The sequence below is a fragment of the Eleginops maclovinus genome, chromosome 6 (genome assembly GCF_036324505.1).
Source record: "Eleginops maclovinus isolate JMC-PN-2008 ecotype Puerto Natales chromosome 6, JC_Emac_rtc_rv5, whole genome shotgun sequence".
Classification (NCBI taxonomy): Eukaryota; Metazoa; Chordata; class Actinopteri; order Perciformes; family Eleginopidae; genus Eleginops; species Eleginops maclovinus.
The window spans coordinates 10,666,654-10,692,230 of record NC_086354.1 but is presented as its reverse complement, the minus strand read 5'-3'; the positions used below and the strand labels follow the sequence as shown (position 1 = coordinate 10,692,230).

The 25,577-nt window shown below is 39.8% G+C and overlaps 2 protein-coding genes, 1 long non-coding RNA gene and 1 other non-coding gene across 6 annotated transcripts; 3 read left to right on the top strand and 1 right to left on the bottom strand.

The window, feature by feature from the left end:
- Window positions 1-217: 217 nt before the first annotated feature.
- plvapa (plasmalemma vesicle associated protein a) lies at window positions 218-6,224 on the top strand. The gene is made up of 6 exons (XM_063886142.1): window positions 218-870; window positions 1,879-1,945; window positions 2,087-2,799; window positions 3,562-4,516; window positions 4,858-4,915; window positions 5,047-6,224. Exons 1-4 carry the CDS (start codon window positions 475-477, stop codon window positions 4,366-4,368), a joined length of 1,983 nt encoding a protein of 660 aa, XP_063742212.1. The 5' UTR covers window positions 218-474; the 3' UTR covers window positions 4,369-4,516; window positions 4,858-4,915; window positions 5,047-6,224.
- Window positions 6,225-12,252: 6,028 nt separating this feature from the next.
- ano8a (anoctamin 8a) lies at window positions 12,253-25,341 on the top strand. 3 transcript variants are annotated; one of them, XM_063886140.1, is made up of 18 exons: window positions 12,253-12,656; window positions 14,922-15,032; window positions 16,354-16,486; window positions 17,130-17,268; window positions 17,422-17,518; window positions 17,676-17,792; window positions 17,959-18,086; window positions 18,324-18,485; window positions 19,649-19,801; window positions 20,151-20,277; window positions 20,486-20,541; window positions 20,634-20,708; window positions 21,049-21,546; window positions 22,148-22,288; window positions 22,381-22,572; window positions 22,681-22,812; window positions 23,571-23,681; window positions 24,052-25,341. In XM_063886140.1, exons 1-18 carry the CDS (start codon window positions 12,473-12,475, stop codon window positions 24,694-24,696), a joined length of 3,201 nt encoding a protein of 1,066 aa, XP_063742210.1. In that variant the 5' UTR covers window positions 12,253-12,472; the 3' UTR covers window positions 24,697-25,341. The 3 variants fall into 3 exon arrangements, with proteins under 3 accessions (XP_063742210.1, XP_063742208.1, XP_063742211.1); XM_063886138.1 differs by having other exon boundaries at window positions 24,049-25,341; XM_063886141.1 differs by lacking the exon at window positions 23,571-23,681 and having other exon boundaries at window positions 24,049-25,341.
- Window positions 15,592-24,542, bottom strand: LOC134866152 (uncharacterized). The gene is made up of 6 exons (XR_010166023.1): window positions 23,530-24,542; window positions 22,729-22,830; window positions 18,322-19,795; window positions 17,627-17,788; window positions 17,406-17,512; window positions 15,592-17,207 (listed from the first exon to the last, which is right to left on the bottom strand). It is a non-coding gene; the product is annotated as an uncharacterized LOC134866152 (long non-coding RNA).
- On the top strand, window positions 18,952-19,024 carry trnak-cuu (transfer RNA lysine (anticodon CUU)). The gene has a single exon. It is a non-coding gene; the product is annotated as a tRNA-Lys (tRNA).
- Window positions 25,342-25,577: the final 236 nt, after the last annotated feature.

Genomic DNA, 25,577 nt, shown 5'->3' with positions numbered 1-25,577 from the left:
TGTTTTTAACTAATAACATTTTTCTTGGCATTCTGTGTGAGATGGATGGCTCCTACTGTACACGAACGCAAACTGTGTGTGTGCTGATAACATTTGCACAGGGAGGGGGAACCCGTGGAGCAGGGAGATAGCAAGAGGGAGGGAACTGAGGCCAGGTTCCCATCATGGGAAGTGTGTGGCTAGAGGAGTTTATAAATTCAAACCCATGTTTACACCTCACTCACAATCTGATAAACTCTCATGCTACCAACACTGCTGCAAGGAAACGTCTGTAGTGCATTTGGGGCACATAAATTGAGGGATTGTTAAATCCACAGGCTGGTCTGAAATAATTAATACATTTTGCTTGCTCTGATTGCTAAGGAGGGACTTGTCTATTCTTTGATTAAGAGGTGAACTTTGATTGAACTTGGCTGGACACTCATAGTAATTCCTCAAGCATTACCACTTTTTTGAGACCGTTCTTTGGCCATCATGTACAGCAGTGGCTACTCCCCGGTCTTCAAGGGCAGCCCCGCGAGCCAGAAGAAGATGCAGTACCGCTCAAAGGGCAAGAGCTGCGGCTACTACATGCGCATTGTCTTCTTCTTCTCTTCGCTCATTCAGTCTCTTATCATTGTCAGCCTTGTGCTCTTTCTGTACTATGGTAAGACGCAGGACTCGGCGTCCACGTCTCGAATCCAAGACCTGGAGGAAAGCTTTAGCCGACTCTCCATAGAGAATGTCCTCCTGAAGGGGCAGAGGAAGAACCTGACCAATTTGCTCAACGCCACCCTGATTGAGAAGGCTCGCAATGACTGGGACCTGGCTGAATTCCGCATCCATGCCAACATCTCGTGGTTTTTTATCAATCGTACTGAGGAGGAGAAGGTGAGAAATCTATCAAGTCTTTAGACTATATCCAACATGTACATTCCTGTACGTAGTATTTCTTTTTCATGTATTATATAAGTGACATCTTATTTGGATTTAAACTCCTAGCCATGGAAATAAAGGTGATTTTATATGTGTGTGAGTTTAGTGCAGGGGTGTCCAACATTTTTCACCAGGGCCACAAACAGAAAAAATACACGAAGGGCTAGGCCACTCACTGGTATATTGCTGCGTAAATTAAGTTATAAGTTAGCAAAGTCATTCAAATGTAGGCACATTTTGCTTGATAATTAAATATATGAAAAAAACAGCCTATATCACAGCTCATCATGGGGTTTTATTTATTTTGTTAAGTGTTGGCAGAATCATCCCTTAAAACAGAAGCCTCAGATTGCCTAAAATAAAGGGGTAAAGGAAAGGTACATTTCAAGTTATTGGGCTTTTTTAATTTAATTGACTGGCTTATTTACACATGAATACTGTGTATAATATTTTTTACATATGTATTGAAGTACAATATAAGACGAGCACAAGTTTCAGTTGTGGGCCCTATTCCATTATACTTTTAGAATTTGCTGTGGGCCAATTCAAAACGGACCACAGGCCAAAGTTGGCCCCCGGGCCGTAGTTTGGACACCCTTGGTTTAGAACAAAGCTCAGGTAAAGTTAAGGTTATTAGATTAAAAGTGCTTCATGTTTTAAGAGCTTAGACGGCATCATACTGGGTTCAAACACTGAACGTATTTAAACCTATTAGTACTGTCAAAATGTAAATGTATTTTTTGTTTTTCAACAAATAGGATTGTAAAATGTATATATTTATTAAAATGATTGGAGAAGAAGCATTATACGTTTAAAAGTCTGAGCATGTCTATGACATTGTTAAATTTATGATTTTGATTATTGACTAAACTGTAAATTATCAATAGTTTTTGCTGTTTCTTTACATTTCACAACTAAAAACAAATCCCTAAAATACAGTCTTTTCCACACTCTTATAAACAGAAACAATGCTCTGAGGAATTGAAACTTTGCAAAAACCAATGTCTGTATGGTCCCAGAATCCAAACATGTAAGTATGACATTTCTTTAGTGCAAACAAGTAAATAAACGAATATTACATCAAACATCTGAGCTGTACTGCAGTCTCCCCCTTAGAGAAAAAAATAACTTTTCTATTTCTTTCCTTTTTTGCTTCTATGTTTCTGAGCAGATTCTCTTCAAGGTAACTGTGGTCATTCGACTGAACAGCTAAAGGCCAAGCTCGAACTTGTGGAGTCCAACTTCACACAGACAATTAACATATTGAAAAGGGAAATGGGCCAGACTGTCAAAGAGAGGGACAACTTTAACTTGGAGGCCATCCGTCTGCGTAGGGAAAAATCCTCATATAAAATGGAAGTGGAATTCTGTAAACAAAAATGCAAAGATGACTTTTCCCAGTCCTTGAGTGGTATCTCCAACGTCTCCAAGGCTTTTCTGGGGAAGATTGACTCCCTTTTCCCTTCACACATCGCCTTCCAGATCACCTGTCCGAAGCAGAGGGAACACCTGGAGCAGATCCGCACCAATTGCACCAGGCTGTCCATGGAGGTGGAGGAAAGGTTCCAGCATTACCTGAATAATGTGGGAGAACAGGTGTCAATCATCCAGGCTGAGAGTAGTCACTTGAAGGCAGAAAACATTCTACTGTCTGAAGACTTCCGCAGATGCAGCACAAACCGCACAGGTCTTATCGAGGAGCACACGCAGAACTTAAACAAGCTGCAGAAGAAGCATGATCAGGACAAGGAGAAACTCCTAATGGACAAGATCGGGCTTAATGAAGCTATAGTTGTCTTGAACAACAATGTCAAGTATCTCAGTAATTTGATTGATCAACTTAAAGAGGAAAATAAGAAGCTCAATATGTCATGCTCAACTAAGGTGAGAATGAGAAAGTGCCGTCGCTGATTACATGAACTTGTTATGAGTTTTTCAGGAGTGTTAGAAGTAGCATAACCTCTTAGGGTCACACGCTGGCCTCGCTTTTGTATTCTATCTTTAGCACAAGTCGTCATATTAATCAAGATTTAAATCTTCATATGTTCTCCACATTACAAGAAACAATAGTAAAACCCTCCTGTGAAAATGTAAGACACAATCAGGGAGCTAACTGCCAGCTGTAATCAGCAGTAGATTAAATACATTAAGAATGCCATTGGATATTTTTTTTATTAATTGCACAATGTAGTATACACACTGGTATATATTATACAGGTTATATATGCATTGCATAGTTGTTGACTTTAATTATAAAACCCTTTTTATATGTCATGACCTTAGGTCTTTTTATCCATAAATCTCTATCTCTGCAGTATTTCCTCATAAAAGTTGTTTAGAACTATACTAAATTGCTAACAAATCTCTATGTTATTGTTTGAAGTGCTTAACGGCTTGCATCAAATTAATTAGATAAAAGCAGCCTGACAGGTTGTTGCGAATGATCGAGCTTTGTATGGGGAGGAGGAAGTGTGGGAGGGAAATGGTCTTCCATTTAAGTAGAAAAAAACATAAGGGTGAAACCTGGAACAAATATTTATTTCAGTTTTGTTAAGTGTCTGCGTTTGTACTAAAATACTTGAAAACCGAAAAAGCAATATCCTAAAAAACAACATATCAACATCAATATTTCTTTTTACATTTCAGACAGGATTACATGTACCTTCCGGTGGCTCGCCCTATGGGACAGAGGTAGTTGGAATTGGATCTTATGGGTTTAATAAGCCAGTATCGACTGGGACAGGCACCTCAAGCTCTTCATCAGGGTCAAGAAGCTCCTCTGTATCAACATTCAATAAGCTGCCATCATCTGGTACCAGTTCTTCAAGTTCCTCATCAGGGTCAGGTAGCTCCCTTGGATCAACATTACATAGGCCAGTATCATCTGGTACCAGTTCTTCAAGTTCCTCATCAGGCTCAGGTAGCTCCCTTGGATCAATATTACATAGGCCAGTATCATCTGGTACCAGTTCTTCAAGTTCCTCATCAGGCTCAGGTAGCTCCCTTGGATCAATATTACATAGGCCAGTATCATCTGGTACCGGAACTTCAAGTTCCTCATCAGGCTCAGGTAGCTCCCTTGGATCAATATTACATAGGCCAGTATCATCTGGTACCAGTTCTTCAAGTTCCTCATCAGGGTTAGGTAGCTCCCCTGGATCAACATTCCATAGGCCAGCATCATCTGGTACCGGAACTTCAAGTTCAAGTGGTTCAGGTTCAAACAAACCAGCACTGACTAGCAGACTTGATGATGGCTTAAATAAGCCAACATCAAGTCTGAAAAGCTCTTCGTCCTCTGGGTTATCCTCTGGGTCATCCTCTGGGTTATCCTCTGGGTCATCCTCTGGGTTATCCTCTGGGTTATCCTCTGGGTTATCCTCTGGGTCATCCTCTGGGTCATCCTCTGGGTCATCCTCTGGGTCCACCAGCAAAAGTAGTTCCAGCTCCTGATTTAGTTGGCGTGGGTTTGGGAGCAATAACTCAGGCCAAAGTAAGACAGGAAGTGGAACAGGGAAAGGAACATCGACTGGGAATATTAATAGTGGACTTGGACAATCCTTTGGTGCAGGAAGAACGAGTGGACATGGAGGTGGCTCAAGTAAGAATATATATCTGCAGTTTATTATTATTCTATATATATATAAATTATTTTTCTCACACAGTGCATGCCCCTGCTAGCAATGTAGATACGTTTTGATTTCATCCATGGAGGTTTAGAAAAAAAACATGGGTGTTCTGGTCCTTTTTAAAACACATCATGAGTAATCATTTTGCAAGTATCCATTGTTATTCAAAGTGTAACTCTCAATTGTTGTAAATCCTCATCAAACTTTCAATGGATGTTTGTAACCTTTGTAGATCTCAGTTTTGTAGTATTGTAAATACTACATTGAATGCAGCTCAATTGATGGCTACACATTCTTTATGTTTATCCAACAGTCAGTGTTTCTCAGCACTTGAAGAATCTGCAGCGCATCATCAACCCCTCTGGCTCAGAGTGAGTATATTACATTGCTTAAGCTGTAGGATGTGATTGAAATCATTGACTACACAGTAATAAACTTAATCACCAGCATCACATCTAGACTTAATGTTATATCTTTTTCTCTCTTTCTTTCCTTTTCCCAGGGAGAAACAAGATCTCTCCAGAATGTTGGGTTAGACTATCTTAATGGGGAAAAACAAGAAAAAAAGATGTATCTCCCACTGCATCTATAATGTGCAGCTAAATGTAAACCTCTCATATTGAGTGCATATTTTATATCAATAAATACACCATATATTATACAGTGTTTGTGACAATTTGTACTTCAGTATGTATTTTGAAAAGTATTTTGAATAACTCTTGCACTTTTTAATGTAAAATGTGAAGTTTGTGTATAGCTCTGTCAGTATGGTCATGGAGGTGAAGAGAAGAGCACGACTCCAAAAGGTGTGCAAAATAGAAATATTTTTTATTCTTGCTTCCCCACGACATGGTTGCCTCCACCATACACCCCACAACAACACAGAATGACTGCCTTTTATAGACGGCTTCGACCTTAATTGACTGGGTCGTACCATCCCAGGGTTACCCTTACAACATTGAATGTTTAGCACACCATTAACATTCAATATATAAATACCCAGTAAATAAATCCCCACAATAAATACATCATTATAAATAAACATATTTGTTACGTGCCGGGCAGGCTGTACTTTTGTTTCTTGCCTCCTGCTCTTTTCTCTACTCCCTGTCATTCACTACAGCTAATCAGCAGCTGATCAGTACCTGCCTGGGCATCTCTGACTGATGACTGATTGGCTCCTCTCACCCTCAGCTGACCAATCAGCACCCAGGACCAGCCATAAAGGAGACAACCAGGAAGCCTTCTGGGGGTCTCACTGCTGGGCCTGCTGCTGACTGGAGAGCCTCAATTTGACTGTGTGTTAAATTACTGTGACAATTGTGTATCCTGTGCTATATGTTGTGACTGTGTGTGTGTGGTGGGAGGTGGAGGAGTTAGGTAAGTTTGGGGTACCCTTTACATCTCATCACGTAGATAACATATGTTAGACACACTAGGTTAGCGGATTGTTGCCACCCCTGTATTTTGCTTTGTCCACTTATTAGTAGTTCAGGAAGTGAGGGTTTTTGTTTGGGTTTGTTTCAGAAGAGATATGTAGAGATAGGCCTGGTTGTTGTTATATTTATTTCTTTTATTTGGCACAAACTCCCTTGTCTCCTCCTCCTCCTCCTCCTCCTCACCTGAAGAACATTTGTTGTTCATTCTTTAGTGATTAGAAATAAACATTGTCTGTCTTAATCTGACTTGCTCATTAATTGGTTGTTGTGTGTTACTGTCTCCAGGTCCCCTAGACTTTAGTGGGGACGTAACAATATTAAATATATATATATAAATATGTGCAAAGTCTGCGTTAACCTCCCCTCTGCCAAATTCCCACTTGTTGTCTCCCTCCCGGAACTATTTATAGAGGTGCCGGTCCCCGGGGAACTCTTTTATCCGAACAATTACTGTGTTGAACTGCGTTCAATTTACTTTGGGGAATATCTCCAATATTTATTACCCCAATGACAATACTAATAATAACTCGTTTTTAACTGGATGTGTGTTTTACTCCGTGCTTTCTCTACCCTTCAGGCGAACGGCGAGAGAGAAGTTATCAAACCAAACCCGTTCTAAATAAATACATTTAAAACTATTCCTCATGAATTCTCTCTTTCCTATAAATACAATCTACCTGTATGACAACGGGTATAGGCTATTTATCATTGTACTCTCTAGTGACGGCCCTGTCGTTACAAGCTCACAGAAAAAGCACATGTTGTATTTCTAAAATGTAAATACAGAAAATAAAAGCTTTGTTTAAAGGTAAGCAAATCAACTGTGTCCGCCTTTTCTTTATAAACAAGCTATTCATTTATTTTACAATGCATACGCTGAAACAATCATTTTGTCCCTGTTTGTGCATCACCTAGTCACCTATTGTGTTGCTAATTATGTACTAAGGACTCCCCAACCACTGCTGTAATGCTTCATGCAAGATTTACTGGCAAAGCAATATTTGATCCCTGCAGCATGTTTATGTTTACCTGACAGCCGGTCAACAGGCCGGCTGAGAAGGATGGGAGGAACTTTTGGAAACACTTTTGTATACATACTGCTGTTCAAAACAATGTGCCACAGCTTAACAGTGGAGGACACGGATATCCATTGCCTAAATATAATGTTAATACATCTCTTATAAAAAAAATACATGGGTGGAGCTTGTCATGGTGTCTGACGAGTGCTCTGGCCTTCTCCCAAAACAAGTCCTGAAATCGTGACAACAGACTGTAGATTGTATTTTTAATATTTGGATTCTAAGAAAAAGAGATAGAAATCAATGAATTCAAAATAAGAAAAAGAAAAAGGGTAATTATTGTGAGATATGAATGGCCCTTTCCTTACATTTCTGTTATGAAGTTTTAATATGTTATTGATATGGATCATAACATTTGTTAAGAGCAAGTTTACATACATTTGGACTTGTACAACATAACCATGGAGCATGGAAACAAACCATCATTAAACCACACAAACATCCTGTTTGTTGGACTTTGAAAGGATCAGGGCAAACTTTTAATTCAAGAACCATGAGTGTTTTGTGGTTGGCGCCAATTAATAAATACAGCACTTAAGAGTTGCGCAAAGGGAGAGCTCTTTCCCGTCTAAAGGAAATCCTTTGTTTAACATCAAGTGTTTTTCCACATTTGTGTTGTGCAGTTTACTGCAGGGGTTACTGCGAGAATATTAAAGGTCAACTGGTTTGATGCTTTTGGGAGTTGCTTTATTACACTGACTGAGACACAGGATGCGACTTTACTGGAAAATTATCCTGATGATGCTGGTCTGTGCAAACATGCTTCCTGTCATCTCAATGCATTTTTCTGTCGACTACTGTCATTTCTTTATTCCCTGTATCACCCTTGGGAATGCAGTTAACTATTGTTTTAAGTTACACAGTTACACAATGATAACAATAACATAATTGTTGTCCAATTTTTCTTCTGTAGCACATCTTTATCCTGTCTGATATATTAACAATCCTAAAGTCATGTACTTTTTGAACAGCAAAATTAACTTTCCCACCTTACATTTTACCAGTTGGTCTTACAACCCCCTGGAACTTATTTTGATTGTTTTTTGATTTATGACCCAGGCTGAAATGGGATGGGCTTTCTAACTACTTCTTTTGTGTAGCTGCTCCAGGCAGTACCCAGACCCTAACTTAATGTTTTATCTTTTAACAGAAACTTAACAATGATACTATAATCATGTATTTACCTCAGATAGAGAAGACAAAGACAACATAAAAAAAAGAATAACATTACTAAACAAACACACATATAAGCATCCAGTGGCAAATAAGACTTGTGCTAAGAATAATAATGGTATTTAAAAGGTTAAAGTTATGAATGTAGTTAATGTAAGCTCAAACTGGGTTAACTACTCTATGAAATGACCCTGTTTAAACTAAACACAGTGTACACAACACATATAAACACTCAACACTCAAGTTATTAGTGTAATTAATAATATTAAAAACTATAAGAAATGTTTTCACATCTCAACACAAACTGCTTGTACACTCACACAATCATTTTGGACTGACATTGATATTAAGAACTTTTAAAACTTTTTTTCTGCCAAAAAAGATTTAGTGATTTTTCTTTTCATATGAGAATGACTGGATACTATCTAATAGATTTTCTGGGTCTTTCCATACCTTCCATTTTTTTCAGTACGTCATTGTTTAGGCCACACTGGGATCAGGATAATCGATGATCAGTTTAAGGCTAAATAACAAATTCAACTTAACCATTAATATGTGGACAGCACAGATCACCACCTAGACTAGGGACCATTGTGTCGCAACATGCTCAGCCACCTCTCTCCCCTCCTGATGCAGGAAAGGGAATGAGTTCTTATGATTACGACCTCCTTCCTCACCTGGGGTTGCAGGGCTGTGACCTCTTTTGTCTGTTGCTGCTAATGTTCCTTCTTTACTGCGAATTCTAATTGCATTTCCTATCTGCATGGCCTCCGTCAGTCCCATTGCTGCCCAGGCTGGTAAAGACATCACAGGGCAGATACTATTGTGTTAAGGGGGAGGCTGGCAGGCACTGGAAACAGCTGGGAGGAAAAAGGGACCCCAGCACTAATGTCCTTTTGTCACAAAGACTTCAGCCAAACCATGAGTTTCACCTTGACCTCTTTCTGCAGATGCGTTATGGATATGAAAACATAGGTCTGTTTGATTGCTTGAACGATGTTGCAATGCAATGTGACTTCTAGTAACCCCTGTTTATGCAGCTAGAAAGAATGTAGCCTCAGTTTAATGGGCATATCCTGCAGTCCTACAGTTGCATATGTGATGTCAACATACCAAATTACTGAAGAATCTATATTTTATTGGCTTACTGCAGTTCCAAAAACAACCATGGTGGGGTTAACAATTAATTTGTGACATTGACAATGTTATGTGACTTTGGGCACTTTCACAACTTGGGTTGGCATGGGACTCTCTTAGTGAAATCATGTATGTACAGGTTTGTGTACTCCCAAGGGGCATTTTCCAATCACTTCAGCTTAAAAATACAGTTACGCTGCTAAATATTCCGCTTTAAGAAAATTATTTGATCATTTGCATCATGATTCAGTTCACTTTTAAATGTGTTTTTAAAGCCATCTGCATGCAAACAAGACAGACATAATAATACATGATTTGTCAGAGATTAAACTAAAATAGCTAAATGGTGTTACTATTGTAAAGCTATTTGAATGTAACATAATCCCACTTTGGAATTATATTCAGCCATTTTTCTTTTATGATCCACAGCAGTAGTGAGATTTCATGCATTTTGTTGGCTGTGTCCGGAATAATTTCAACCAAACTAAACAAACAATTAATTTAAAGAATAATGAATATGAAAGTTCTGTAATTATAAATTGAAGAAACACATTTTTGACCAACGCTAGACACAAATAAAGCCTACACAGCAGAAAATCCTGTTCGCAATTATTTCACACCAACATGTAGTAAGGAGAATACAATTCAATATTACGTTGTTATACTTTAGTCTGTATGTGTAACCAAACTGGGAACAAACAACATTTCTTCAAGTTTGATTGGGTGTAAAAATTGTAGATTTCATGAGCTGAGCTGCTGTAAGCCTCGGCCGGCTCAGATCAGTGTCCTATTTATCTTTATCATTGATTATCCATCACATAACGAGATCCTTACAGGTGCTACACCGCAGGCAGGGATATTAAGAAGATTACGGAGCATGCAGGCTGCTAAGAAAGAGCACCAGGGCTAAAGCCACTGCAGTTATTTGGTTTCTGAATAAGAGGATGTAAAATCTCTGACCTTTGAATGATAAATAATGGCTTATAATGAATAAATAACACATCTTGGATGAAACCAAAAGTAATTCGATTTCCTGGTTTGTTGATAAATTGTTGAGGTTATCATGTTTTGAGTAAAACTGAATGTTAACCACAATAAGTGGAATTTCCTGAATACAATTCAAAAGGTATCAATTACTGTTATCTGTCCTAAACGTCAAAACTAATATGGGAAATAACTGTTAGACTACTTTGCAATTGTTTTGTTTTTTATCAATTTATGACTTCCTGATAACTTGCTTCCTAACAAAGTAGGGGTTTTCTTGCCTGGGGTTTACAGCTGGTGTCAGAAAAGACACATGAAAGTTTTGAAATTTAAAGATTGTGTCAATAGCCTGAATCTTCCCTGCTGATTTTAACAAATATTTGTCGAGTGCCTCCATCTTGTGTCCATAGCAATGTATTGCCACTGGAATTGTTACTCTTCTTCTGGTTCTACATCTTTTAGGTCAAGTCTCTATATGTTGGCAGTCTGCAAAGCATGAGATCAAAACCCTACTATCCTATATGTTGTTTTGAAAAGGTGATTCTGGATAATCATATGTTGTGTTGCTGCAAAAAAAAAAATCTTAATTCAGAGGAAGAAGAAGCTTTGGAATGTGGAGTGTATTGTCTTTCCAATTTTCCAAGGATGTTATTGCTTAGTTCTTCTGTCAGACCTCACCATACATTACAAGATGTACAAGTCGGAAAACGAAACAGTACCATTTAATAAAAGAAATCAACGGCCTATTGGACATGCTCTCCTTTAACCCTACAAGATGTTTACCTATTAGATTGCTTTTAAAAAACTGTGTTGTGAAAAGGTTATTGTTTATAGGGTTGGTAATAAAGTTATTTAAGACTTATTTTTTCCAAACAAAAATCTTTGTATTGTGTGAAACAGAAAGGAGACAGGTAATAGAAGCAAGAAAAAGCAGGTAAAAAATAAGAAAAGCCTAAGTTCACTACATGCTAGTTGAATTTGCTAGTTTAGTTGAACATTTGTTGAAGAATATGCATCATTGATGTATGCTATGTTATCAACTGTTTTTTTATTTACCCTTTTTCAAACCAGAAATGTGTTAGGCCCAAGATAGGCAGCAGCACATTACTCACTTTAATTGTTTGACGTTTTGGGAAATGTGTATTTTTACTTTAGTAGTTAAGGCTGGTAATGTGCCAAATGATTCACTGCCATGCACAGCAACTTTTTGTGTTTTTTTCTTACTTTAGACAGAGTTCACGTTGGTTATTATATTTGATTTATGCTGAACTGTAGCTTCATATTGGTAGCATATATGACGGTATTGCTAATCTGACACTTCATAGGTAAATTAATTTATACTTCCTGGAATAGTTTTCGACCGACTGGTCGCCTAGTATTATCTTTTTCTTTTTCATGTTACACTTTTTGTTTTGTCCAGATTAAACAAACACATTTATTATTATTTTCTGCTGTTTGTACCAGTGAGGTGCACTTGGAGGGAACAAGGCTAATTTAGCTGTTGTCCGTCTCCTGTGTTTTTGCAAAGCTAACCAAGACTGACTTTGGCTAAAAAAAATTAAGGTGACTTTTTATTTTACTCTCGAAGAGAAACATTTTTGACAATTGGAGACTGTCCAAATCGTACATCAAAAGCAATATGGGAACCATTCTCAAATGTGCACGAAATATTAATTAAAGATAGGTATAGCGTTCCGAATTTGCCTAAACACACAAGCCCTGTGTATTTTATGTCGGTTTTTTTTTTTATAAGAAATGTTTGACAAATAGAGCGATGGCATGGGCTTTGTGTGACAGGTACAAACATACAGTGATGTTGGCACAGCTGGCGATGGAAACACCTGCAGTGCCGCATGTGCAGCTCAGACACACATGTCGGTGTTTGCAGACCTGTAGCCCGCGAGCGAGCGCGGTGTTCCCCTCAACTATGTCGTCACCATCTAGTCACGAGTCCGACTGGTGAGCGTGTAGATGCCATGATCATGTTCCTCCTCTTCATCCTCCTCGTCATTTATCAGATACCATAAGGATTCCCTTCTCATGCAACGACCATGCAAAAAAACCAGAGTGCTCCTTGCAGTGCGGTTTTCCAGCACCTCAGTGTTTGAGCACCACCATGCAAGCGGTGGACGGCGAAGCAGCTGATACCGACGCTACTGTAAACAGTAGCAACACCGCAGACGTCGACGACAGCGACGGGGCAGGGGAGAGGATGGAGAGGACGGTGCCAACCGAGCAGCAGGACAGGACCAACAACCAGCAGCAGCAGCAAACGGCCTTATCTCCATCTGGGGTGCTCGGTGAGTGTCACAGACAAGCAAAAAATAAGCACTGTCTGTTTCCTCCAAGCATGCAGTGAAGATCTGAAGAACATGGGCATTTGTGTTGATTTGGGGGAAAAGATGGGGATAATATAGATTAAGCTGCTGTGTATGGGGCAATATGGTGCAGTCACTAATGCCTACACTTCACTGAATGACTCACATGAGACTTAACGTCAATCGTCAGTGATTGGGTTTTGATGTCGGTGCCTTTCCTTTTTTCCTATTCATAGTGCGCATTCCGATTGAGACAGGCCCGGGAATAGTCAGGCTTTAGTGGTCCACAGGTGCAGGAGTCATGTGCAACGGAGATACATGTCCTGACGTGCAGTGCCACACTATACTCTAAATAGTAAATATTGTGTTGCAGGCTCAGCTGTGTGTGTTTAGGCTCAGGTGTTGAACACTTGAGCCATTCACACGAGAAACATTCAGTGGTGAGTAAGCAGATAACTGGTGTTATGGTTGTTTGTGGAATTGCATTTGGAGGTTTACTCAGCAGCACTGCAATTTTTTAATTAGAAAAACTTTACAAGGTTCGACAGGAATTTATTTTACTTCACTAGGGCCTCTAAATTTACCAACGACACTTTCCATGGGCCCCTGAAATTATGAGTTTAATGCCCATCTAGCTTTTCAGACAAAGAGGATAAACTATACTGTATATATGAATAACCTTTATAATCTTATCCTTAGCAATGTCATTGCGGGTACTGCTTTAATGTGCTTTTTGACTTTAAGCCAACTATAATAAACCTTTGGGCAACATCTCAAACATGTGTATCATCAACACATAGATCATGATTGGTGACACTGACTTTAAAATATGATATAAACGTTATGATTACAATTAAAAGACATCTTTTACATCTGATTTACCAGTACTTTTGGTAATTATATCCTTTGCATACTGGTTTAGCAGTATAGTTTATAGAGGTGTAAATTCAGTGTTTAAGAACTGGCTATGGGAGTGTGCATGCTCTCTTTGTTTATGGCATGCACTCCAGCTTATTCCCAAGGCAGTGTAGCCTCCTCAGGTCTGAATGTAATGGTCTGTCTGATAGGGTCCATTGCTATCTAGTCATGCCTGATTGGTTTTTGTCTATTGCATACTGTAATGCCAAATGTAATTTATCATCAACTTCAACTAAGAAAAAATATACACCATGACACAATCAATATCTTTCAATATCTATATCTAAGCCTGTCTATATCCAAGATTAGTATTTATTGCTGTGTTTATTTATAGCATGTCAAGCTAGCTGATGTTCAAACTGTTGGACTTAATTTAGGAAGTAATTCCAGGAGAGGTAAAAATAGCTTGAATCACAACTAATGACGATATTAAAAAATTAAAAAATAAATATGTGTTTAATGTGATAAGCACCCTAACTTAATAATTTATTGCCCAAGTAAAAAGCTTCAAATATGTTAGCCCAGTTTATTGAGCGTACCACAACTGATTACATGAAGAAAGAAAAAAACAATATTTCTAGTATATCTTATGCAAATGGGTATTCAATCGTCTATCACCAATGGTTATGTTGCTGTGAATGGATTCTGTGCTGCTGCCTGGCAGAGAGGTTTGCATGTCAGATATATCTACAACAGGGATGAGACGTGCTGAAAGTAGGTGAGGCGATAATGCAGTTAGGCTGGAGAATGTGAAATCCCGATCGCATACACGTTTTGAGAGAGTGTCTGGGCAAATCAGGGAACAATTAAGAGATCGGTCAGTCACTGGGTCAATTCTGTCTGTGGGAGACAGAGTTCGACTTGTGTAAAAGGAGAAGAAGCGGCACAAATGATGACTTCAGAACTTAAGCTGCATTGTGGGATAGCACTGCTGTGAAAGCCTGCCGCTTTGCTTTAAATGTAATGGTATTGGAGATAGACTTGAAAAGCCAGTTTGTCAATAGCTATTTACACAGCAGCCAGTTTACAGATCTTTTTTTGTTAGCAGCGTTTGCGCAAAGTCTTATGAACATTCATCCTGGCCATGTTTGTACTTTTTTTTTTCTTATCCCCTTAAGTTTCCATGACAGAGCAAATACAATAGGAAAACATGGTGAAGAAATAACATCAGGGATGAGAGGCGGAGCAATAAATAATAAAATAAATAATGACCAACCTGTCATCTGTGTCCTTGATCAGCCTGATGACAATATATCACCATCTGTCGGTCCACTTTCTCTCTAACACACTCTGTCTAACCCTCTTAATTATTAATTATTTTTCTTTTAGATAAATTGTTTGGGAAGCACCTTCTGCAGGCCAGACACTATATTATGTCCCGTAAGTCTTGGCTGAAGATGGTGCCCACCGAGAACTGTGATATCCTGATGACATTTCCAGGTACGGTAAGATCCAGCCTGACCTCCCTGTTTGTCCTGCGGTGAAAGACACACTGAAGGGAAGACGGCGCATCCTCATTCAAAAATGTTTTTGGTGGTCAGCCAGCCACTCAGAGGCATGACTTTAAATGCTCTGTGGGGATAATTAGATCTCGATGACTGTAGCTGTTTCTTTAGAACCAGCCCCTTGCTGCAGTATCATTTAAGAAAGCTGCTTTTTTGGGGGCAGATACGTACGGTATGAGTTGGAGGCATGTCATAAAACTAACTGCTGTCTGACTCAGACAGAAATGTACACAATGGGTTCTGTGTTTTATGTTGCATCTGTCTGTCAAAACAAAGTGATAATAAGTCTGATAGCTGCAGTAAATAATGATGGTATGCAAGCTTAAAACACCATCCAGGCTTATCTGATTTGTACCCACATTCAAATGCAAATTTAAACCAAAAATCCAACAGCTCTTTTTGAGATCATTTTAAATGTGCATGAAAAAGCAGCAAGAAACCCCATTTTATTCTACAGGGTTATTCTTTTTTGAATTCTATTTACATTTCCACACCTGACACTTTTTTTACACACTATCTTTTTCACTTCAACTGCTTTCATTGCTTCCATATAAACTATGTATGTATACCTTAAAAATAATATAAAATACTGCTTGAAACTTATAATGCAATTCTCACAGGTTTTAGTTGAGGTGTAAAGCAAGTATACTTAAATGTAGATTTTCTGGTTTAAAAAAGGCTACATTTAAGTATACAAGATACATTTAGGTAACATTGTTTGTTTTTATGATTATAAATATTAACCAGTTAAAAACCTAATGCTAAATATCACGGAAAGAGCTGTTAGCTAACATTCAGCCCATACACAGTAGAAATATCAGTCACTTTCCTTTAAATGTCAGTTTGTTCAATTGAAGGTATCAACTAGTCTCATTATGATGATACAAAAGGTACACAAAGTAGCCAAATTGAAACACAATATCCTGGCTACAGATGGCAGAAACGTCTGGAAGCAGTCTGGCCCTTCTATTCAAACTATAGGAAATTACTCTGTGATATATTTATAGAGCGATTTAGTCGGAGTGACTTTTAACTAACACCACCAGCCCACTGCTTCTACACCCTTCTGTCGGGGCGGTGAAAGAAGGGTCGGGTTCAGCCTCTTTATATCATCACTTCCTGCTTTTGGCAAACATCTCTGCAAACATGTAAAGAACTAGTGTTAAACCAAAAAAACCTTTTGTTTTGAAATATTTATTTCTATGCTCGGATCCACTATGAGACTTAAACTAAAACACTTTCTCCTCTCCCTCCAGATACAATAGATGACCACACTCTGCTGTGGCTCCTAAACCAGATCCGTGTAGGAATCCCACAAGTTAGCATTCAGGTCCGGCAGCACAAACACACCCAGGCAAACGCCTTCTTCATCACGACAACGTTTGAGAAGTAAGACTCCAAACTCCAAAACTCACACTCTGACTGTGTGAGTGTGTGTGTTAGTGCATGCATGTGTGGGCACTTAAAATTCTGTCTTATGTTTTTTTGGTTATCCGAAAACTTTTAACTTAGCATTTAACTGCATATTCAAGGAAATAGTTAATGATGTTAATTAGGATCAGTCAGCCATATGTGTTTGCATTTTTTTGTTTTTGTTTTAAATGCCCCTGTTAAAGGAAAAGGAATAGTTCAACATAATAAAAACTTGTGAAATCACAAATTGTTGTTATTAAACTGCCATTATTATTTTTGGACAGGGACAGGGTAACTTTTTCTACTCAGTCATGCATTCCAGTTATAGTGCTAAGCTAAGCTAATTGACTAGCAGCTCTAGCTTCATATTTAGTGCACACACCTGAAAGTGGCAACAACTGTTTCATCTACCAATATGGCAAACTATTTCTTTGAGCAGGCTTCAGGAAATGAAGGAAAAAATCCACTAAGAATTATCACTCAGTTAGAGCTGTTAGTGTTACAGTTTGTTGTTTGCGTACCCTTAATCCGTCAAACATCTGCAGTCCAGCTCACCACAGTGTGAGTGCTCCATCAGGTTTAATCCTGCTGTTCATTACCCCTCTCTCCTCACCCTCAGCCTCCTGCGGGGAGCCGAGCAGATGGGCATGTACAAGGCTGTCAAACCGCAGTTTGGTGGCGGGATGCGGCGCTTTTCCTGTGAGGAAGACAACATCTATGAGAACATAGAGAGTGAGCTCTACTTTTTCACCTCACAGGTGAGATGTCAAAAACACTGTGGGCAAAGTGAGCCTAATGTCCAGGTTGTTGTTAATGTTATACTTATTGTTACTGTCATATTTCAGGAATAAAAAATGTCTAAATAGTATACCTTAGTTGTTCTTGAATTTAATACCTGTAATGGTTTGCAGGAGCGTCAGGGCATCATAAAGTATTGGCTGGACAATCTGCGAGCCAAACAGGGGGAGGTGCTCCACAACATTCACTTCCTGGAGGGACAACCTATCAGTAAGATTTAACTTGTGTTTATTTTATGAATAGCATCAGCCATCTGAATGGCATTAGTCATTTGAATAGCATCAGTCATTTGTCATCTATATTTATGTTCAAAGTTACATTTGTCAATATGTTCCGAATGTAATGTTTCATGATGTGTCCTCTTTAGTTCCAGAGCTGGTGGCTCGGGGGGTGATCCATCAAATGTTTCCTCTCCACGAGCAGAGGATCCTCAACCAGCTGATGACGTCTTGGGTCCAGGCTGTGTGTGAAAGGCAACCCCTTGGTAGGAAATACAAGGAAAAAACCTTTATACCAGCAGGCCTGCCTGTTAATACATAGACACATTTAATACAGTTATTTTTTAACTCGTATGACCTTGTTTTTATTGTAATGGTTTGAGACGTAATGAATCTCAATAATAGCTGTTCATAATTTCGTCTGCTTTGTAGATGATATCTGTGACTACTTCGGAGTGAAGATTGGCATGTATTTTGCCTGGCTGGGTTTCTACACTAATTCTATGCTTTACCCTGCTGTCATCGGCTTTCTGCTCTGGATACTTGCGGAGGCCGACCAGGTACTCGAAACCTATTCTATATTAAGATTTGTTATACAAGACATGACTGAAAATCCCTCTTGTGTACTGATGCTTAAGATTTGTAAAACAAGCACATTTAACGTTGAAACAGCAAACAGTACCTAAACCAAGCAAACAAAGTACTGGCACCAGCTTGGGCAGCTGAAAACTGCTTGTTGTAATCATAATCTGAAAGGTAATATATGTGTCTTTTGATTCACTCATGCTCACTCACAGACCAGTCAGGATATCTGCTGTGTGGTTTTTGCCCTCTTCAATGTTGTGTGGGCGACGTTGTTTCTGGAGCGCTGGAAGAGGAGAGAGGCAGAGCTGGCGTACAGGTGGGGCACCCTGGACACCCCCGCCGAGTCTTTGGAGGAGCCCAGGCCACAGTTCAGGGTAAGGATTGTTACTGAAGTTTGAGCAGGTGGTGTTTTTGTTGTGGTTTAGTAAAACGTTGTATTCCTTCCTGCTGTATTTGCCTAGTTTTACGATCAAGCATTCATCGCCACTCTTTGATAAAGCTAAAAACTTCTCACAAAGTCTCATGCATCAATCATATTACCTACAGACATTTAAATGTATTATCTCCCTATCCTAACGTAAACTTGCAATGTATGTCAGTCTGAGTGGTTGATCAGCGTGCACTTGCGCAACTTTTCAGTGGCACACAATACCAGGAAATGTGATCCTTATGTCTACAAGTAGAGTGTCTTAATACCCCACGTGGTCTCAGAGGATTGGGAGGGGGCAGCCTCTTTCCCGCCTTACTCCACCTCCTGTTGTGTGGAATGAATAGAGATACAAGGGGAGGGGGACTGTGGGACGCCCCAACAAGAAGACATGTGTGTGAAAGCTGGATCAGGCCCGGCTAGCTCAGTCGGTAGAGCATGAGACTCTTAATCTCAGGGTCGTGGGTTCGAGCCCCACGTTGGGCGTAAACATTTTTAGGAAGAAAATTCTTGGACCAATAACCGTGTTGATTCAGAATCATATACCATAATGATATGAAAAAAACCTATGTGATTGCAATTGCTTATGTGGGATTGGTGGTTTTTGTTCAAGTATTTTGAAGTATCTTGACTATTGCCATAAACTGCCACCCAAGTCTCCACAATATCCAAAAACAAATATTGTATTTTTTTGCAGCTCAAGGTAAACTTTATATCTGTAATAAGGACATTTGGGCATTGATGTTTGCAGAATGCAGACCCTCCTCTTCACACAGGGTTAGCATTACTAAAACCACACACACTCACAGGGACACACACTTCCACCATCTACCAGCTGTACATTAAAGTGATGAACACATTTCTTTTATGGTTCACTAATATAAAAATATTTATCATTCTGAAATGGGTCGTTTGCAGAATGAGGGAGTATTTCTTTAACCTGACATGAAACACCATAAATATAAATGCAATCAGGCGAGCAAGCTGTTATTATGCAGTACATTTTGCACAATAATTTCAAATCCATTTTTCTTGTAGATGATTGCAGATATAAAAATAGAGTCTGATACCCTCCCTGCTTTCTTGTTTTCTCCTTCTCCATCTCTGCAGGGCGTGAAGCACTGCAGCCCAGTAACGGGCTGCGAAGAGTTCTACTACCCGCCCTGGAAGAGAGCGATGTTCAGATGGCTGGTCAGCCTGCCAATCTGCATCCTCTGCCTCTGCTTCGTCTTCCTCGCCATGCTGCTCTGCTTGGAACTGCAGGTTTGAACAGATAACACAGCAAAATCAATAGCAGTAAATACAGTCTGGGGCTGATAAATGGGGATGATTAAATGTAAATCTTGTGAGGAGTTTTAACCTGGCCAAGCTGAAAAATCAATACTAAAACAACAGTAAATAAATCTGTTAAAGAATAAATGTTAGTTTATCATATGCCATTAACTCTTGAATTTAGTCCAAAAATGTGGGAATCACATCATTTTACAAGTAGGTTAAACAAAGCACATTCAAAAGGGCCTCTTTCCAGTTGGTATTCACAGCTTTTAAATAGCTTTGGGAGTAAGGATGAATAGCACTTAAATATGTATCATGTTTCTGATGCACCGCACAGGAAGTGGTGATGGAGATTCAGGAGCTACCGAGTATCACAAGATTTATTCCCAAGATACTGCTGGCCATTACTGTGACCATATGTGATGAAGTGTACAAGAAGATTGCCAAATGGCTCAATGACATGGGTAAGAGACACAAAGTGACACTGTGGGCATAACAGTGGAAATGTTATCTCTGTGATGTATTGAAAAAGGAAATATTTATAAGAAAATAAATCGAAATGGATACGTTTGCCCATGAGTCTTTTAGCTATGAGGCTCCTGTGTTTGGCACTCTCAAGATATCTAGAGCTTATTTGCTGTACAAATATTTCTCCTTATTTTTTTCACCCAGAGAACTACAGACTGCAGAGCGCCTATGAGAATAATCTCATCATCAAGATGGTCTTTGTAAGCCATGCATCCTTCTCTGTTTGTGTCAACATTAGAATAAACCGATGTCGATTCAGTGGGTGTTATCTTCCTGTTTCTTTTTTTTACAGTTTGAATTCATCAATTCTTATCTCAGCCTTTTCTACATCGGATTCTACCTCAAAGACATGGAGCGACTTAAGGAGGTAACAACAACTATTGGAAGTATAGCAGACCATAAGAGAACATTGTCCCTAAACTGGGGCTACTGGGGCCAAAAGTCTATTATTGACTAATAAGGTGACCCACCTTAAAGCAATGATTGGGCAGCTTTGTATCCTCTTGTGAGTCTGAGGTATATTTTGAGTTGATTAATTGTAAATTAATGTGGCAGTAGATGTCCCAGGATCAGTGGCCTGCATTTGAACTTTCATTCAGAATGAATATCTTCATGTGTTTACCAAACAACGTTGGAACACGTGTGGTATTTCTCATTAGCACTTCTCACATTCAGCTCAGTAACCGATGTTGTCCTACTCCTCACAGATGCTAGCCACTCTACTGATCTTCCGCCAGTTCCTACAGAACATCAAAGAGGTCCTCCAGCCTTATCTCTATGAGCAAAACAAGCTGGGCGTTTTTACCCCCAAGGTGTTGTGGGAGCTCCTTCAAACCATCGTACTGAAGTACGGCCGCCTGGCTCTGGGAAAGGCCCAGGCCTCGATGATGGCCTACTCCTTTCTGGGCCCGAGAGGGATCCCTGTCAGTCACACGGCCAACGGAAATCCAGAGCAAAAGAGAAGAGGGGATCTGAAAGCCGGATTCAGGCTGTCAGAAGAAGAGTGGGACATGAATGACGGCAATCTGAAGAATCGTAAGGTAAGCTTCACCGAGAAGGTCGACTACCAGGACGTCAAGACAGAAACGCTGCCAGTGGACCGCAGCTTCCTTGAGGACAGTCCCACGATGGTAGAGGAAGGGATGGATCCGTCCAGTATGTTTGACAGTTGTGATGAGGACAGCGATTGGGAATCGTCGGCACAGGTATATTTTTATACCTGTCTGTTTTTATTATAATAACTTGTTGGACTGTTTATTTTCAGTTTGCTGGTAAATGATTCATTGCCCATTCTTTGTAAGTGTGTCTTAATTGCCAGGCCACCTTTACTATTTAAAGTAAAAAAAAAACTGATAAGTAATTCCAACTTTTTTTATGTAGTTTTCAAGGGGCCTTATTATGCTAATTTTCAGGTTTCATAATTGTATTTTGTGTCTCTACTGTGACATGTTTACATGCTTAAATGTTCAAAAAGGTCTTTATTTTTCTTATACTGCCTGAGCTGCAGCACTTCTTTTCACCCTCTGTCTGACACCGGAGCCCAGTCTGCTCTGATTGTGCAAGTGTTACATAGTGATGTCATGAAACAGAAGTAAACAAAGTAGTCCAATGGAGGCGTTTGAGACAGGGGGGGAATGTGTGGGAGATGAACTCCCTCTGGAGGGGAAACAGGACATGTTGCTCATATTTGTAGATTGATCAAAAATGAAAATATCCATTCCAAAGCTGCATCATTTGAATTTTCATTATAGTCACTTACTAAAAATTTTGTAGACCAAGGATTGTGCTACTATATCCTCTCCAAAGGAATCACAGTCTTTCTGTCAGAGAAGAAAGAACGTGAGTGAGGCCAAAGAGAATAAGAAGTCATGGATCGATCCACCAGAGGAACCTAAAACTGTCACTCTCTCCCAGGCTGAGATTGAAAGCTGTATGCAGACATATGAGGTACATCTCTTCATGCTCATTTCTTCTTCTTTTAAATTCCAATTTTGCTGTTGAAAATCCTACCATTGTTTCATGATGTTTGACCCAAAAAGGACACGCTTCAGGACTACCAAGAAATGTTCATCCAGTTTGGCTACGTGGTGCTTTTCTCCTCTGCGTTTCCACTGGCGGCCATGTGTGCTCTCATCAACAACATCATTGAGATCCGCAGCGACGCCCTGAAGCTCTGCACCGGCTTGCAGAGACCGTTTGGACAGCGGGTGGAGAACATCGGACAGTGGCAGGTCAGTGTGCTTCGCTTTGGGTAAATGTCAGAAATGCCCACCAGGCTGCATTGTACATAACGGGCACCTCTGATAGCCTGTGCACATTTCTCTTTCTCTCAACATCAGACTGCAATGGAGGCCATGGGCTTGATAGCTATTATAGTGAACTGTTACCTGATTGGTCAGTGTGGGCAGCTGCAGCGTCTGTTCCCCTGGTTGAGTCCCGAGATGACCATCATCTCCATCGTCTTACTGGAGGTGCGCACTCTACTTGCACTGTGTATACAAAGAAGAAGTTTGTAGTTGTAGTTGTTTGTACTGTACTTTTATTTCCAATAGGAAACTTTTTTATTACTACACAGTTAATACAAATGTGCATGGCCTGCTGTTTTCTGTTGTGATTTTATAAAACCCTCCAAATAATTTTTGAGCAAGGTTCAATACCTCACAAGAGTTTTTGGTATGTGTATGAGATGTGCTGTTTGGTATGTAAGAAAATATAACAAACAGAATAAAGCACTATTCACACTGGATTAGTGTTATCAGGGGACTACTGATCATTTAAAATAAGTTTAGAGGTAGTTTGTAATTTCAATCCCTTGGTAAATCTGGATCCTGGATTCTGGTCAATAATTTAATATTATTAAATATAATATAGTACAATTACAAATGAAGTTTCGAGAGCTTTTTTGGTGCGTAATCAAGAGGACACATCTATCTATAAAAACTGAAATAGGCCTTTAATATAATACTTGGAATATAAATATTAAAATAATATTGTTATTTCGATTATAAGCAGCTGTAACACAAAGCCTTGATAATGTGTCCTGGGTTTAATGTCAGTAAATCTGAGTAAAATTCTCTCATTTCTCATCCCGTGCGAATGCTTTGACCCAAACAAAGACGTCCCTTGGTAGTGCTACACCTGTGCGAATAGGGCTTGAGAAACAATAATCTGAATGTTCCTTGATGTACCTGTGTTGAGCCTGTCCCTTTGTGGTCTCGGTGGTTTACAGCACTTTGCAATCCTCCTAAAGTACATCATCCATGTTGCCATCCCTGATATCCCTGGCTGGGTAGCAGAAGAGATGGCCAAGCTAGAGTACCGACGAAGGGAAGCTTTCAAGGTATGATTGTGTCATAGCTTGAAAGACCTTCGGCCAAACCAAGGCTTGCTGGAATCGTATTTCTATATACGAACACCTTTGTGTCCCCGGGTCTCTTTGTGTTCATTTGGCAACAAATATAGACTGGTGCAGCTCTTTCTGACTTCCAGTAGAAATAACTGTATGTGTGTGTCTGTATAAAGTATCACATCAGCAGCACTTGTCCTGTTGTTGTCTTAGATATGTCTTATCAAGATAGAAAAACACGTTTATTGTAAACACATTTTGTTTATGGAAGCCTTCTACTGTCTCTATCACTGTGTGTTTCTTTTTCTACCTGTGACTCCTTCTCCTATTGTGTCTTCATTTTAACACACCTCTCCTTCAGAAGCATGAACAGCAGGCCCAGCAGCACTTTCAACACCAGCTCAGACGCCGGCGCGAGGAGGAACTTCAGCGCCAGGCCGAGCTTCAGGCGGAGGCCCGTCAGGAGAGTGAGCACAGGGCCGACGCCCAGCACCAGCACCACCATGACAAAGCATCGGGGGGAAAGGCGGGAGATAAGCCCAAGAGACCCAGCTCCCTGTTGGGGAACAACAACGTGATGAAGCTAAAGCAGATCATCCCTCTCCAGGGGAAGTTCTCCTCCGGCACCTCACGCTCACCAGCCCAGTCCCCGACGGGAGGAGAGGCGAAGCTCCCAGGGTTTCTGAAGTTCTTGAAGTCGCCTGAGGTGAAAAAAGAGCCAGCAGTGGCAACCGGAGCGCAAGGCTCCACAGGGACCTCCACCTCTCCCTCGAGTGGCCCGGAGAGGTCACAGTCCCCCAATAGGACATTCAGCCCTGGGAAGCTGTTCAGTTTCAGCAAATCAGAGGGAACTGTGGTGTGTGTGAATGGGACACAAGCACCGCCCCAACCCGCTAACGCTCAGCCCTTCAGGGGTGACTTAAACTCAAGCCTGGAGGAACTCCCCTCCAATGACTCCGATAAAGGAGAATCAAGACAATTGACTGATTCAGATAACTCAAGGAGCTAATAAATGTTCACCGTAAGTGTAATGTTATGAAGGGAGAGCAGTGTACAAATGCAACTTTCAAGGACACACCTCTACCGTAGGAAAACACATTACTCCCAAGGACCACATGTATGGTCAGCAAACTTCACTCTTGATGCAACTTACTTTGCACAAATTACTATACTGTATTTATTACCACTTTATTAACTAGCTTCCATGTAAGATATGTACAGTAAGTATAACTCCCTGAAACGAGATGTAGAGACCTTTAGTGAAAGGTAAAATAATGCATGACTGCCTGGTTTTCAACAGCACCAGAACAGATAATGTTCATTTAAAGGATCTTTTTTTATATATAAATCAGGACCTGATCATGAATGAGCCATTTGTCAAAGGACATAAACAGCAGCTTCCCATTCCAGGTTTGTTTCTCATCCTGATGCCTGTACTGACTGCATGTTCTGCATGCGTAACACGTCCATCATGTCTTTTCAGTTGTGAAGCACTTTAGAAGCCATCAGATTCTTCCGCAATAGGTCAGATTATATTCACTGTGACCATGAAAAATATATTCTATTTTTCTTAACTTTGATTTTCTATGAATTATTTTACTACATAAATTAGCGAATGTTCTTCTTTGATGCAAATAAATATCACTTTAATAAACATCCATCAAGAGATATAGCATTGGCTGTTTTTTTAACGGTAAAAGTATAATCACTGGGTGGTAGAGGTTTCCTGGAAGGACATTTATGTAAACTAAATAGTAACACTGAAATCACAATGTACACACTCTTATATCGATAGGTACCTTTTTTACTCTGGTACTAAAAGGTGATTTTCTTCTGCAAATGCTGCTGTTTACTAAGAGTTAAAGAACTGTATGTCATAGTGTAATCTAT

Excerpts from the sequence above, each read along its gene's own strand:
- plvapa (XM_063886142.1), top strand. The coding sequence starts at position 475 with ATGTACAGCAGTGGCTACTCCCCGGTCTTCAAGGGCAGCCCCGCGAGC. Across the intron at positions 871-1,878 it reads ATCGTACTGAGGAGGAGAAG|AAACAATGCTCTGAGGAATT; the intron begins GTGAGAAATCTA and ends TCTTATAAACAG. Across the intron at positions 1,946-2,086 it reads TGGTCCCAGAATCCAAACAT|ATTCTCTTCAAGGTAACTGT; the intron begins GTAAGTATGACA and ends GTTTCTGAGCAG.
- ano8a (XM_063886138.1), top strand. The coding sequence starts at position 12,473 with ATGCAAGCGGTGGACGGCGAAGCAGCTGATACCGACGCTACTGTAAAC. Across the intron at positions 22,573-22,680 it reads AGAACATCGGACAGTGGCAG|ACTGCAATGGAGGCCATGGG; the intron begins GTCAGTGTGCTT and ends TCTCAACATCAG. Across the intron at positions 22,813-23,570 it reads TCTCCATCGTCTTACTGGAG|CACTTTGCAATCCTCCTAAA; the intron begins GTGCGCACTCTA and ends GGTGGTTTACAG.